General features: G+C 37.8%; 1 protein-coding gene across 1 annotated transcript in view; it reads right to left on the bottom strand.

Annotated features, from left to right (window-relative positions):
- The window catches only part of fbxw4 (F-box and WD repeat domain containing 4), a 54,644-nt gene extending 47,019 nt beyond the window's left edge, over window positions 1-7,625 (bottom strand). The window contains exons 1-5 of the mRNA XM_042502255.2: window positions 7,278-7,625; window positions 4,731-4,826; window positions 4,058-4,243; window positions 2,426-2,558; window positions 1,583-1,668 (exon numbers count right to left, since the gene is read on the bottom strand). Coding sequence (XP_042358189.2) covers window positions 1,583-1,668; window positions 2,426-2,558; window positions 4,058-4,243; window positions 4,731-4,826; window positions 7,278-7,462 — 686 coding nt within the window. The 5' untranslated portion in view covers window positions 7,463-7,625. The remainder of the gene's footprint in view (window positions 1-1,582; window positions 1,669-2,425; window positions 2,559-4,057; window positions 4,244-4,730; window positions 4,827-7,277) is intronic.
- Window positions 7,626-13,838: the final 6,213 nt, after the last annotated feature.

The raw sequence follows: 13,838 nt of genomic DNA, 5'->3' as shown, positions 1-13,838 counted from the left end.
AATAAGAATCAATCATAGTCATAGATGTTAATGAACCACCTGAACCCTGCAAAACTTTCGAGGGACTTGGTGTTACTGCATGTGTGTGAGGAAGAGTGGCAGAAAGAGGGAAGAGAAGGTGGACTATAGCGCACAAAGTTTCTGTAAGTTTTTAAAAACTCACAATGACATATGTCAGGCTGAATAACTGCATGCAAAGTAAGAGCTTTACTACAGCTGCCAGTCGCAACATGACCATCCAAAATTAGTCTCACCGGTTCTTTTAACTCGTCAGACAGCCACTAGAATTGCTTGAGGCGGAGGTCAATGACTGCACTGAGGACACTGCACTGAGGACAATGCCATTCCACATCCATATTTGACATTTGCCACCTCCTTTTCAAAACAAAGCTGATTTGGACTTCAATTATCATGGCCATTATTAATGCTTGGAAGCATTAAAATCAAACTAAAATCAATGACAATGACAACCACCTGTGACAATATTACAAATATATGTGACAATACAATATATGTGACCAATACTGGGCTGGTTTTAATATTACACACACTCATACTGCTCTGAGAACAAAGTGAAAATAAAGCTTTAAAAATGTTACCATTATATATTAACATTATCTTCTACTTTCATTGAGTTAATTCTTTAACTAATATCAGTCCTAATCACAATTATCAAATATTCATTAATTCATTAATTTTCATAGTTTTAACCCTTTAAATGATACATTTTTGTCATGACACCACTTTGTTTTTAGAGGAAAAAAAACCCACAAAAAAGATTTTTTTTTTAAATTTTTGCTGATGAAGCAGAAATAGCATGTAATTTTTCATATGCCAAATATGGTAAAAAATGACATCATCAGGTAGAAAATGGTCAAAATGACACATTTCAAGGCAAAAGCCCAGAATGACACCCAGAAATAATACAATGCATGTTTTTATACTTTGATGGCTGTGGGATCAAAAATGTCATCTTGAATGGGTTTCAAAAGAGCATTTTTGCACTTAACAGTCTGGATGTAACTATTTAGTTTCCACAGTGTATTTTAGACTTATTGTAGGAGCTGAGCTGCAAATTCACAGATTAAACAAAAATACATAATCTTGCCAAAACGCATGCCACATACACGAACACAGCCAAAATTATCAAAAAATAAAAACTGAAAAGCTCTTAAAATGCCCCAAACAGTTTTTAAGGGTTCATCGAGGTAATATGATGCAACAACAGGAGTTTATACAAGCTGGTAGAAAAAAAGGTAAACAGTTCAGTCAGTAGTCAGCAGGAGGCCTAACCACAGAGGTTAGCTCCATGAGAAACATTTATAGCGGAAATCCACTTTGATTCAAGACAAGCCCGACATCAGACCCCAGTTACCTTGATTATCACTATCCAGTTAGTTAGATATTGACCTGCTGGACTGTGGATTGGTGTCATCTCTCACTGTCAGTCATCTGTGTTAATAACATCAGCGAGTGGTTTTAAAGAGGAGCAGGAGCCTACCACCTCCACTGACTCCATATGTGGCAACCAAACTGTTTGTTAACCAAACTCTTGTGAGTGATGCTGAGCTGTGTCACTCACCTCAATGTGGGACTGATGGCAACAGACCACACTCTGTCATACATGGGGATGGTGTCTCTGGGGCAGCTGGACGTCAAAGTCCAAATCTGGACAAACAAACAAAAGTCACCAGTAAGCACATTCAATAACATATGCATAAACACACATATGGCAATATGCACACAATATCTACTGCTGAAATTTCAATGGAATATATGATTAACCCTTTGAAACCTGTATTCACATCAGTTTACCAGATGCCTTTCACAAGCATTTAAACCTTTAAAACCCAGACAAATCCATTTTTGTTCGTTTGAAACCATGAAAAAAGACAATGAGCAAGAAACAGTTAAAACATCAAAAACAAACAAGAGAATTTGTTTTTGAAAAATGTAAGAGAGAGAAAAATATATATTTAAAAAATGCGGAAAAATGTCAAGAAAACTATATATTTCCTATACATTTTCTAGCACTTCTTTCGGGTCATTTCCTTCTTCATTGTTGTTTTTACTTTTCTTTTCTTGCTAATTTTCAGGTAATCTTCTTATAACTTCTTTCAGGTAATTTCATTGTTCATTTTTGTTTTTCCCTTTTCTTTTCTTTCAAAATTTAAGGTAATTTTCTTGTAACTTTGTACTCATGCTTTGGCATATTTTTGTTAAGTTTTTCTTTGCCTTCTTTTCTTGTTTTTGAAAGAAATTGAGCCAGTTTGCTAAGATTTCAATATAAATCTGAAGTGAAATGTTCTTGCTCTGAACAATTTTAAAGTTCATGTTTCAAACAATGGGGTTAACAAATATGGCTTGTAGAGACCATGGCAGTGTGCATCACATGAATAAATGTAAAATGTGGATGTGCTCTGACCCGGGCTGTTCGGTCTCTGGATCCACTGATGATGAGTCCGTCCTTGGAGTCCAGGCAGTTGACTTCCTGGTTATGACCTGATAACTCCAGTGACTCGTCAGTCCTCCGGCTGTGAACCAGGATCTTGCCGTCACTGACAAAGACAAAGAAGAGTTACTTCCAGGACTAATCTGATATCTTGACTGGACAAAATACATAAACATTTATTGAAAAAGTCCTCTTTTAGCATGAGATAAAGCACTTCTCTCCCGTTACCAAAGCTGATCTGAACAATTTCATTCACAACAATAAACAACGTGATCCTAATTATAAAGACATGCTGTGATGGAAGATATCATAACAACAGCACACGGAGCTTTTCCATTTGCTGTAATTCAATTTCAGGTAGCCAAAAACATAGTTAAGTACAGTCAAAATTTAGAGAAAAAAAAACACCTTAATTTGAAATTTAAGACTATTTGATCAAATTGATTGTTGAGGCACTTCATTGTGACAGTAGTTGCTCATGAGACACCCAAAGAACAGCTTGATAGGAATGTTGGAAATGTGTCATTGCCACAGATTTGACTGTTTAAAATGGATAAAATCTCATTTTTAATGCAGAGCAGGTTGCAGCATATTGACTCACTCAGCCACTCTCTTTCTCTCTCACTCTCTCTTTCTTTTTGTCTCTCTATCAATCATAAGAGTGCAATTTATTAAATAAATTATTGAATTATTTAACACAATAATAATAATCATAATTATAATAGTAATAAATGTTATTTGTATTGCACAGTGCTTTACAAGAAAAAAATTAAAAGCACCAAGTGCTTCACCAAAAAAACCTGCGACCCAAAAACTGCACTGCAAAATGGATTGAAATAAACTGCAGAGCAGGTTGGGTGGTAGACAGTTTGGGTTATCAGAGGCTTTACAGATAGCATCCTCTGACGCAGCTTAAAAGCTGCCATCAAGAGCACAACTGTGTCCAAAATCAGCAGCTTTACGGCACAAAAAAGAGGAAAAAAGGTGTAGTGGCAGGGGCTGAATATATCACGCTGACTGGGGATCACTGGACTTCAGTTAGCAATCACAGTTAACTCGGTGTTACTGCTCATGTCACTGACAGAGAGTGGAAACTTCAGTCATTTGTATTAACCACACTAAAATTTATTTAATTATTCGTTGATTCACTCGTGCCAAAATTCAAAATTGAATTTTCAAAAATACTTTCTCAGAAAAAATCGACGTATACAATCAATTTAGATTAATTAACCATAGCGTATGTAATTAATACGATTTTTTTAATTGCTTGACAGCCCTAGTTTTAAGGATTTCCCTGACTTTTAAAAATTATTTGCAAATATTTCTTACTAAAGATACAGTGCCCAAAAACAGGACTTTGGGACAGCCCTTCACACGACCCATTTTCATTTTGTTTTGAAGTAAAGCACTCTGACCTGCTTCTCTATGGTATGTTGCTGCACAAATGTGCGACAAGGTTTCTTCAATAAACGGGTACCTGTGTATGTAATTGTGTATGCAGTGTGTCTATACATATTTTCAGATATGAAAAATTCCTATAACAGATAGAAAATGCAGGTTAAATCACATAAAGTCCCAGGAGAAAACAAAATGAGCATTAGTTACCTTCCACCACTGATGAGGTGAGAGTCCGTCAGAACAAAGCGACACACATCGCCCTTGTGGCCCGAGTAGATCTCATATGGGTTACGCTGGAGCCTCCTGGAGTCTTGGTGCAGATGGTACGCTCCAATATCAGCAGCCTGAGACAGAAACAGTGTGTCCCTGTCCAGCTGCAACCACGGCAACAGTCTGAGGACAAGATAAGGGATTTAAGAGAAATGATGAGAGCTTAGTTTATATAAATGTTAAGTCACCACGACAGACTCCAGTAAAAGATGTCAAGTACATTATGCGTTTTGTAACATTGAAACATGTATTCCAAGCAAAGGGCTGAGTTTTTCCTCGCACCACTTCTTTGTTTCTTCCCTCTGTTAGTCTGTCATCTCGTGCATGAAAGGTTCTGCAGAACAGGCTGCGACCCTCAGTGCGCCTATAGTCTATTCAAATTCTTTCCAAAGTGCCATATAAGCATGAAACAGTTCAAGTCGTTTTCATTTAAAATTAATAAATAAATACATGTTAAATCGGTGAGAACCTAACCTGATTCCATTGGGTTCAGGCAGAGAAGCAGGGCTCTATTTCTCATTTGTTACATTGCATATTGTCTGGGTGATACTGAATCAAAAAAACATCAAAGCATTCCAGTCTTTAAACAGCGAAGAGGCAAAATACTCACTTTGTTTTCCATTTGAGAGGAACTGCCCTTCTGCAGACCCCATCATACCAGTTTTGAGCTATCTTCACTCTCTCCTTCAGTGGGATGGAAGGATATCTACAATGATAGTGACAGTTTAAATGTTAGAGATGTAGACGTAAAGATGTAAACATTACTGGCGCTGAGCTGCAACCTTACTGAGCTCAGTGGTGCTAGCAGTGCTCGTGTGAGGGGCCGGGGCCTGTGTGCAGGAGCGGCAGACACTCATCCAGAACAGTGGCATATGCATTCACATGTGGTGAGCGAGCCCCTGGCAGAGGGGGAGCACAGTGAGCAGGAGGAAGCAGGAGGAAGCAGCTTGAAGCTGTCTCACTGCGAGGACCTACAGGATGTGTCACCCTCTCGCTCTCAGCGGGGTCGACAACTGCCATGACACTATCACCTGAATCTCCACGGCAACCACAGTGACCAGTGTGGGTCTGGCCCAGTCACTGGAGGAAAGGCCTGAGGGAGGACACTGGGATGGCCAGTAGGCGTGTTTCCATTAACCCTCAAATTGCACAAATTGAAATACAAAATACACCTGATGGAAACACGTCATTTTCAAAAAAATATCGCAAAAAAGTTTTATGCTCACATGAGGTGGTATTTCAGTTAATTCAAAAAAGTCATTTTTCACAAAACTGCAATAGAAACACTTTTTTGGCTTCGCCATCTGTACTTATTGCTTTCCTTAGATGAGAGACACTTTTAGTAATGAGTGGACCTTTGTGACCATATTATGTGAACTGAATTTATTCTTATCCTAACTTGGAGAAAAAAATGTGGCAGAGTATTAGTCCTGTGCACCCCAGCAGCACTAAACCCCCGCTGTTGCCTGACAAGGAGTCAAAGCACTGCAGCCTGCTCTTTTTTGTTCTAAAAAATGTTGCAATGCAGCCCTGTTCTGTGGATGATAAACAGGGTGCAGACTTCACTCTGTATCACCGGTGAACAAGAAAATACAGTCAGTGCTACTGGATGGATGTGAGTGACAACAAGCCCGTCCACATGTAAGAGTACTGTCTGCAGTGGAAACACGTCACAGATCTATGGTCTAGGTGCGTGTTCATAGGGGTTACTTTTGGTTCCAAAGGCACTATGCTCAAAGCTTTTGAAGGAAATGCACCTGAATAAGAGTAATTATGGCGCCCTACAAAAACTAGAGGAAGATGAAATTTGCAAATTTGCACATACTGTACTCTCTTATTGTTTGTTTTTTTTTTTATTATTTATGGTATGTTAGCTAAGGTGTATATATGTTTTGATTACTCATTAGCTCTTGCTAATGAGGGGTTAATGTATTTATTCCATTTACCATTAAATGAAATAAATACATTAACCCTTAGGGACTGTTTAGTGCACTTTAGAAGCTTTCCATTCTTCATTTCTTCGTGATCATTTTGGCTGTGTTCATGCATATGGCATACATTTTGGCAAGCTTGTGTATTTTGGTTTAATCTTAGAATCTTAGCTCAACTCCTACAATGAGTCGAAAACACACAGTGAAAACAAAATTTTTACATTTCTACTGTTAAGTGCAAAAAATTTAAACCACTGACCCATTCAAAATGCAATTTTAGATCCCACACCAAAGCATAAAAACATGCATTGTATTATTTCTGGGTGTCATTCTGGGCTTTTGCCTTGGAATTTGTCATTTTTACTTTTTTGACCTGATGATGTCATTTTTACCATATTTGGCCACAGGAGAAATACATGCTATTTCCACAAGGTACACTGTCACAATCAATGCTGCTGCTACTCATTGACATATCCAAGACTGTTGTCATAAAAAATATTGTTTTTTCATCTAACAATATAGTGGCATCATGAAAAAAACTGGCATTAAAGGGATTAAAATTCTGATTTTTTTTTTTTTATATTTGATATTTATTAGGACTGATATTGGTTGTAAAATTCAATGTAAGTAGATAATAATATTACTGTATAATTTTTTTTTTGGAAAACACATTTTGTGAGCAGAGCGTTATGAGTGTGTGTGATATTAAAGCTGGTTAATGGCAAAGATAATGATAATAATAATAATAATGATAATAATAATAATAATAATAATAATAATAATAATAATTCAGGGGGGCGGGGGTGTGCTAAATGTGTTAAGTTCGACCCTGATTGTAGGCAACATACTGCATAGACACTGAAAGGAACTAAGGAACTGGGGTAAATGTTATGTGGTCATGGGTGTGGGGCACCATACCATAACACTCATGTACTCCAAACATGGATGTCATGTGAAGTTCTCAATGCTAAATTGAAATATGAACACAGTGCCTACTTGAATCGCTCTGCTGCAATCCTGATCACAGTAAAGGTGCCCCACCGCCACAGCACACTCGGACAGTGTAAAGCACAGGTGTGGTGAACCTGACTGATGACCAGCATACAGCACAGGTGTCCGCAGAGAGCAGTAAACACTGTCACTGCACCACCAGTGACACCGCTCAGGCTAACGCTGAGCTAAATATACACGTCAGACTTGTTATCAATGCGCCACTGTTTTCTTACATGTCCGTCCCGTTCCGAGTGATTCCTGTGTTTAAAAACTCTTTGGCAATCTTCCTCCACACAGCGTCCCGGTTCACAAAGTGGTAGATACTTTTACAAACTTGAGAGAGGCGACTGAGAGATTTGTAGTCCAAATAAGACCAGACATGGTAGAGGACGTCCTCCGGCAGCTGGGACAGCAGCATGCTGACGGCTCGGCTCTCTGTCAGCCCGGACACCGACCTACTGTCAAAACAGCGGCTATTAAACACGCTAAAATATGTTTCATCTTCAGAAAGCTACTCGACAGGGTAAACAGGAAGCCATTGCAGCAATGAGCTGAGACGGATGACGACGACGCTGCGTAACTGGACGTGATGACGTATGTGCTGGGATCTCTTGTGCCTTCAGTGTGTCTACATCCAGATATAGCCATTCTTACCTTTTATTTTTATTGTTTCAAAATGAAACTAAACAGTACAATAAGATCAGTTTAACTCTAAATAAATAAATAAATACCTGAGCAAACCAGAGCAAATTGTTTCAATTTCAAACATGGGGAGAACAAACTTAACAAACATGGCCCAAAAATTTCCAGAAGACCCATATTATGATGTGTGTGTGTGTGTGTGTGTGTGTGTGTGTGAGAGAGAGAGAGAGAGAGAGAGAGACTATTCTGCAAAACAACTGCTCTTAAAAGTAAACTTTAATTGACAAAAATGAAATAAAATCAACTACTCAAGTACATGCAACAGAGTAAATGTAATGCATCCCACCACCCACCACTGCCAAATACTCACCAAAGCACAAATGTGGAGTAATACACTGCTGAAAATAGATCCCAGCAATTACGCTATTTTGTCTTGTCTGAGCAGCATTTGGTAAAAACTATAATAACCAGTGATTTAAAAAAAAGGGGAAAAAAAGAAAGAAACTGATCATTACTGAAAAATGAAACTATGTAAATTTGTGAGCTGTTTTAAAAGATTGGAACAAATGGGTCACGGGCAGGGACAGTACTGAGAGATGGACTAACACATTGTTGGTTGGGGTCTTTATATAGATTTGCTGACAACAGGGAAATTACACAATACTGGTATCCTTGCAGCATAAAAGATCATTTTCAGACTCATGATTACGATCCATGACATCTCTTTAATTACTTCGCTGTGATCTTTCGCAGCATTGCAGGGGACACATAAAGAAAAACACAAAATTCAGGTGCCAGGTGACAATTCATGCATATAGGCTGCTGTAGCTTTGCAGGGCGATGAGCTCACATTTATTCATGTGTCGCAGCAACAGTTAACCTGAGGCTGAAGTGTTCTTGGTAAAAGGCAAGGTGGCTGCTTCTCTGAACTTGTTTTTATTGTGTCTCTTAATTACAGATGCAGACGTTCAGGCACAGAATGTAACGTACATAACACTCCTTTCTTTCCCCAGAAAGACTTCTCAGCCAATTAACCACCATGGTGGGCACTTCCTTCAATAAATCACCACAAAACAATACACATGAACAGGTTTTACCCAGTATTACAAGATAATAATAATGCAGCAATGGTCTCAGGATGTCTGCATTCAAATATTTATTCTCCTGCAGATAAAATTTTCTCATTACCAGCTGTCACAACGTTGAAACGGCAGGTGTGTGTGTGTGTGTCATGATGGCAAAATGAGGTCCTGAGGATTGTACCACAAAGAAAGTTCAATAGTCAAGATGTCTTTAACTTGAAAGCCTCAGTCAGAGACAAAGGATACCAAAAAGGTGGGTATGAACTGCCTCTTTTATCCTTGGATTTCTTCCTCAGGGTCTGTGCGTGTTCCCATAAAATGAGTTAAATGTTCAGCGGGTCACTTGATGTGTAGAACTGCCACTTCCTTTGAAGAATATTAAAGAAGTATTACAGTTAAAAGCAACACTGTCACTTCAATTGGTGGCATCTTTCTGGTAGACAATGTGAATTTAGAAGTGAATATATATGTTTTACCACATTGTTTATTTCTAATATGACAGAATTCTACACCTCTCAGTTTGAATTGTTTTATTCAACAACTGCATTTACTGAAGCTACCCCATTATGATAAAGATGTGGAAATTATTTTCAGTTTTTTGGTACATAAAAATGAAATAAATTTTGTTGATTAAAAATGAACTGCAATTAATACCAATACACCAATCCATTTTATAAGTGGTGTTGTATCAGCTGCAATATACCAGCAGTCTAAAATAGACTTCAGCCAATCAGGACCAAGAAAAAGTGGTAATGTTATGGTTGTTTGAAAGAATTATAGGATATTTCATTTGCAACTAAATGTCATACTGATTCATAATATGGTGAACTGTAAATGAATGCTAGGCCTAGCAACAATAAAGTAAAACAATACTCATCACTGATAAAACTTCTGCAGGTTTCACTGGCAAAAAACCCAACAACAATGTGATACATTGTATCATATTGCAATGGCATGGCTTTGTTTTTTTGTGGCATTTATGTAACGTTATGGCTTAACAAGCTGTATAAAGTGTATTTATGGCATAATATAGTCCCTCAGCTGGTCATCTGTATTGCTCATATGTATACAAACCCTTAGGGACAATTTGGTGCATTGTCCATGCTTTTCATTGTTCATTTGTTTATATCTTGTGCTGTGTTCATGCTTATAGCATAAATTTTGGCATGATTGTGCATTTTTGTTTAATCTTGGAATATCCAGCTCAGCTCCTACACCATGACCCCTTCTGCTGCACTACTTTTCTACAATAGAGAAGCACTTATCAGCATTGGGAAAGGTTGTGTGGGTTTTGGACTGAACGCAGCAGACTGTGATAGAATGGCAACGTGCCAAGCGGCAAGTCAGACCAGAGGGGAGCTTCTCTATCAAGCCTTCTTCTGGCTAATGTCCGGTCGTAGGAGAGTGGATAGATGAGATGCAATTAAAGCTCTGCGCACATCTTCACAGAGAGATTGGGGGCCATTTGGACAAGGGACTCTGATGCAAATTTTGAAAATGCACTGCAGGAATTGAATGATGCCACCAGCAGCAACATGTCCAAGGAACTGGATGGAATTTTCATAGTGGCTGCTGATTTGAATCAACTCATCTTTAAACTCCAAAGATGCAGCAAGATCAAGAACAAAAGTGATTTCATTTTTTAAACTTTTAAACTTTAAAAAAATGACCAATAAATCTACCTTCTACGTTCATAAGTGCAAAAAAAATACAATTGAAACTGTATTTCCACTAGGTACACTGTCACAATCAATGTTGCTGCAAATTATATGTATCAATATGTTTAAATATCTATTAATCTACCAATCTATCTATAAAAATTAACAAAAAAAATCTTAACACTAAATCCACTGATTAGTTTTTTCCAGTGCTTTCAAATGTCCCCCTCTCACTCAGTAACAATAATCAATTAATTTTCTTATTTTCACTCAGATCCAGAATGGTTTAGATTTCGCTCCTCGTCTCATATTGTGAGGTAAACAGACATTGTGCAACAGAATGTAAGTGGAATCCAGCCCAGCACAGCCCTGAGGCCTGTTTAGTCACTAAAACTGCCAGGGTTGTGTTACGGTCAAATGATTACCAAAAGTTGATTGACCTTGTGACATTTTACAAGGCGCTTAACCGTTTAGCATCAGTAGCATCAATTTGTGCTCATTCACATCATGAGGGTCCTCAAGCCTTCAGTTACGAGTGGCATCCCTGCAGCTCTTTGATCAGCTGAGCACAACCGCAAAGAATTGAAATATGCAGATTGTTTTTCTCTTTCTTTAAAAAAAAAAAAAAAAGACATGTCCCCTTGATGAAAGCTCTCTAAAAGGCCATGTCCCAAACACTGGGCCGTCGAAAAAAATCATTTATGGTTGGCTTTCCAGCTGAACTGTCATGGCTAAAAGGAAATGAAGAGGTTGGGAGGAGGGTTGCGGGGAGTGGAGGGGACGTTTGGGGGTTTTGGTGGGGGTGTTTCAAGGGGGCTATGGAAGGAGGGGTCTTCCTTTGATCTTTTTAGGGCAGCAAAGAGTGTGTGTGTGGGTGGGGGGGCTGGCAAACACATTTAGCTGGTAATTGTTCAGATCAGACTGACAATCAGTCATCAGTCATTGGAAATGCATGGACAAACAAAAGTTTACAGCTCCAATTGGAAAAGTCAACAGGTCTCGCATAAGGCCTGTACATAAACAATGAAACTGACGAGCTGCAGCTTCACTTTGATCAGTTGTTTGCGTTTCAATTATCCAGCCTGGTCAAACTGGTGGCTTTTGTTAGCGCTGCTGAATGGGGGCTTGGCTTTAATGGGCCGCCTGTCATTTTTGATAGAGAATCTGTCCACCTTACTGCCTCTGAGCTCAGTACACAAGAACATCCTCACACAAGTGTGAGTTAGCAGCTCAGTACAGTGCAGCGTCACATCACTACTGGCGGTCACTAATCACACACAAGCTGTTCTGTCACGTTCCTAGAGTAAAACAGTGTTAACCCTTTAACCCGCTGAAACCTGGAGCCACATCACTTTCCTTATGCTGCTCTGAGACACTTTTCACAAGTAGTTAAACCTTTGGACCCAAAGCAAATTGGAGCAATTTCTTTCAAAAATATTAGAAAAAGACACCTTGGTAATAATTGTTTCACAGATAAATAGATTTAGATTTTTTTTAAAGATATGTAAAAATATCTTGGGAAAAAACATGTTTATAATTATTTATTACATATTTAAAATTATGTTAGAAAATTAATATATATTTTAAAGCACTTTTACCATGTGATTTCCATGTTTACTTGTTTTCTAACTTTCTTTTACTTTAGAAAAATATAATTTTATTTTATTTAACTTTTTCTTAATGAATTTTCAGATAATTTATTGTACTTTAAACCAATTTCTTGTGTTTGGTCATTTGATTTGTTGCTCATATCTGTTCCTCCCACGTTTTGAGATAAATCAGGCCAATTTGCTCAGGTTTCGAAGGATTAACACCTGGATCAACATTAGTTTTCCTGTTCCGCGTTTAGATGCCTTTAACTCGCATTTAGACCTCTGAAATCTGGGAGAATTGTTGTTGTTTGTTTTTTTATTTACTTTTTTAAACTTTAACTTATTTTCATTTAATTTTCTTGTAACTTTTAACAAATTTCTTGTTTGTATTTTCTTTTTGCTTTTTACTAATTTCTTGCTAAATTTTGATTTTTGCTTGTTGCCTTCTTCCTCTATTTTTAAAAGAAATCAAGCCAATTTGCTCAGGTTTTAAAGGGCTAATTTCAATGTAAAAATAACATTTTTGTTTTAAGTTAATAGAGTTGGTGTCTGGGCTGCCTTAAAATTTTAGGCTGAGTGAATTCGATATGACAGTTTGGAATAATTTTGTCATCGTTCAACTTGTCTTCTCAGATTCAGTCAACTTAAAAATTTAGGGCTGTGCCTCACACACCAGGATAGATAAAAGAAAGCAGGACAGCAATCAAATACAAATGCATATTCAGCAAACACAAACAAATGAAACAGCTCAAAGTAAAGACCAATAATGGATCAAAGCACATATAAAAAGAAAATAATCAAGAGAATTATGAGAAAGACAGAAATTAGAAGTGCATCTTGAGAGAAAAATTAAGAGAGAGCAGAGAGCTCTCTATTCAAAGACCCTAAGGTAAGCTGTTCCAGAGGGCTGGAGCCCTAACAGCAAATGTCCTGTCACCACTAGTTTTCAGTCTTGACAAGGCTGCACTAGAGAACAATGGACTTGTGAGTAATGTTTTGCCATTGCATGTAGGGCCTTAAAAGTCAAGACTAAAATTAAAAAATCAACTCTAAAATGAACAGGCAGTCAGTAGGCAGGTTTCCATTAGCCCTCAAATTGCACAAATTGAAATTGCAAACAAAAAATATACCTAATATATAAATGTGTATAACATATGTATATCCCATTTATCGCAAAAGTTTTTAAGCTCAAGAGATGGTATTTCAGGCGGTTCAAAAAAGCCATTTCACAAAGCTGCAATGGAAACACTTTTGTCACTTTTATGTTTAACATAGGTCATTAGATAATCTGGAAGTTTTGAATTCACAATTCCTCTGTGAAACTGTGAACTATCATCTCCCAGAAAGCCCTCATACGTGGCCGCTCACATGTGTAAGGGGCATGTCTTTCCATTATCGCTTCATAACATGCCTATGTGGCCTTGGATTGGAAATAATGACGGCAAGTGTGGTGGCTGCAATAGACATAAATCTGCTACTGTTTCGAACATCCATCGCCATGCTGCTTGGAATGTCATAGCCAGAGAAGTAACAGAACATCACTAAATGGCAACAGTCATCTCACAATTGTGTTTTAGTGACATTTTGAAAACATAAGTTTTGCATAAATCTGTAGTGGAAACCTGCCTAGTGAGTGAAGCTTTAATAGGGTAGATGTGATCATGCTTATGTAATTTGATTAAAAGTCTGACAGTACCACCTGAGATAATACATTTCCTAGATCCTAGATTGGAGCCCTGTGGCACCCCATCCATAAAAAATGCTAGAGAGGAGGTAAAGCTATTAACATTCAACATCAAATTTTATGTTAGAAAAGTATC

This window comes from Plectropomus leopardus, chromosome 13, assembly GCF_026936395.1.
Source record: "Plectropomus leopardus strain MGB_pleo_1.0 chromosome 13, ASM2693639v1, whole genome shotgun sequence".
Classification (NCBI taxonomy): Eukaryota; Metazoa; Chordata; class Actinopteri; order Perciformes; family Serranidae; genus Plectropomus; species Plectropomus leopardus.
This window is presented reverse-complemented; position numbering and strand designations above follow the sequence as displayed.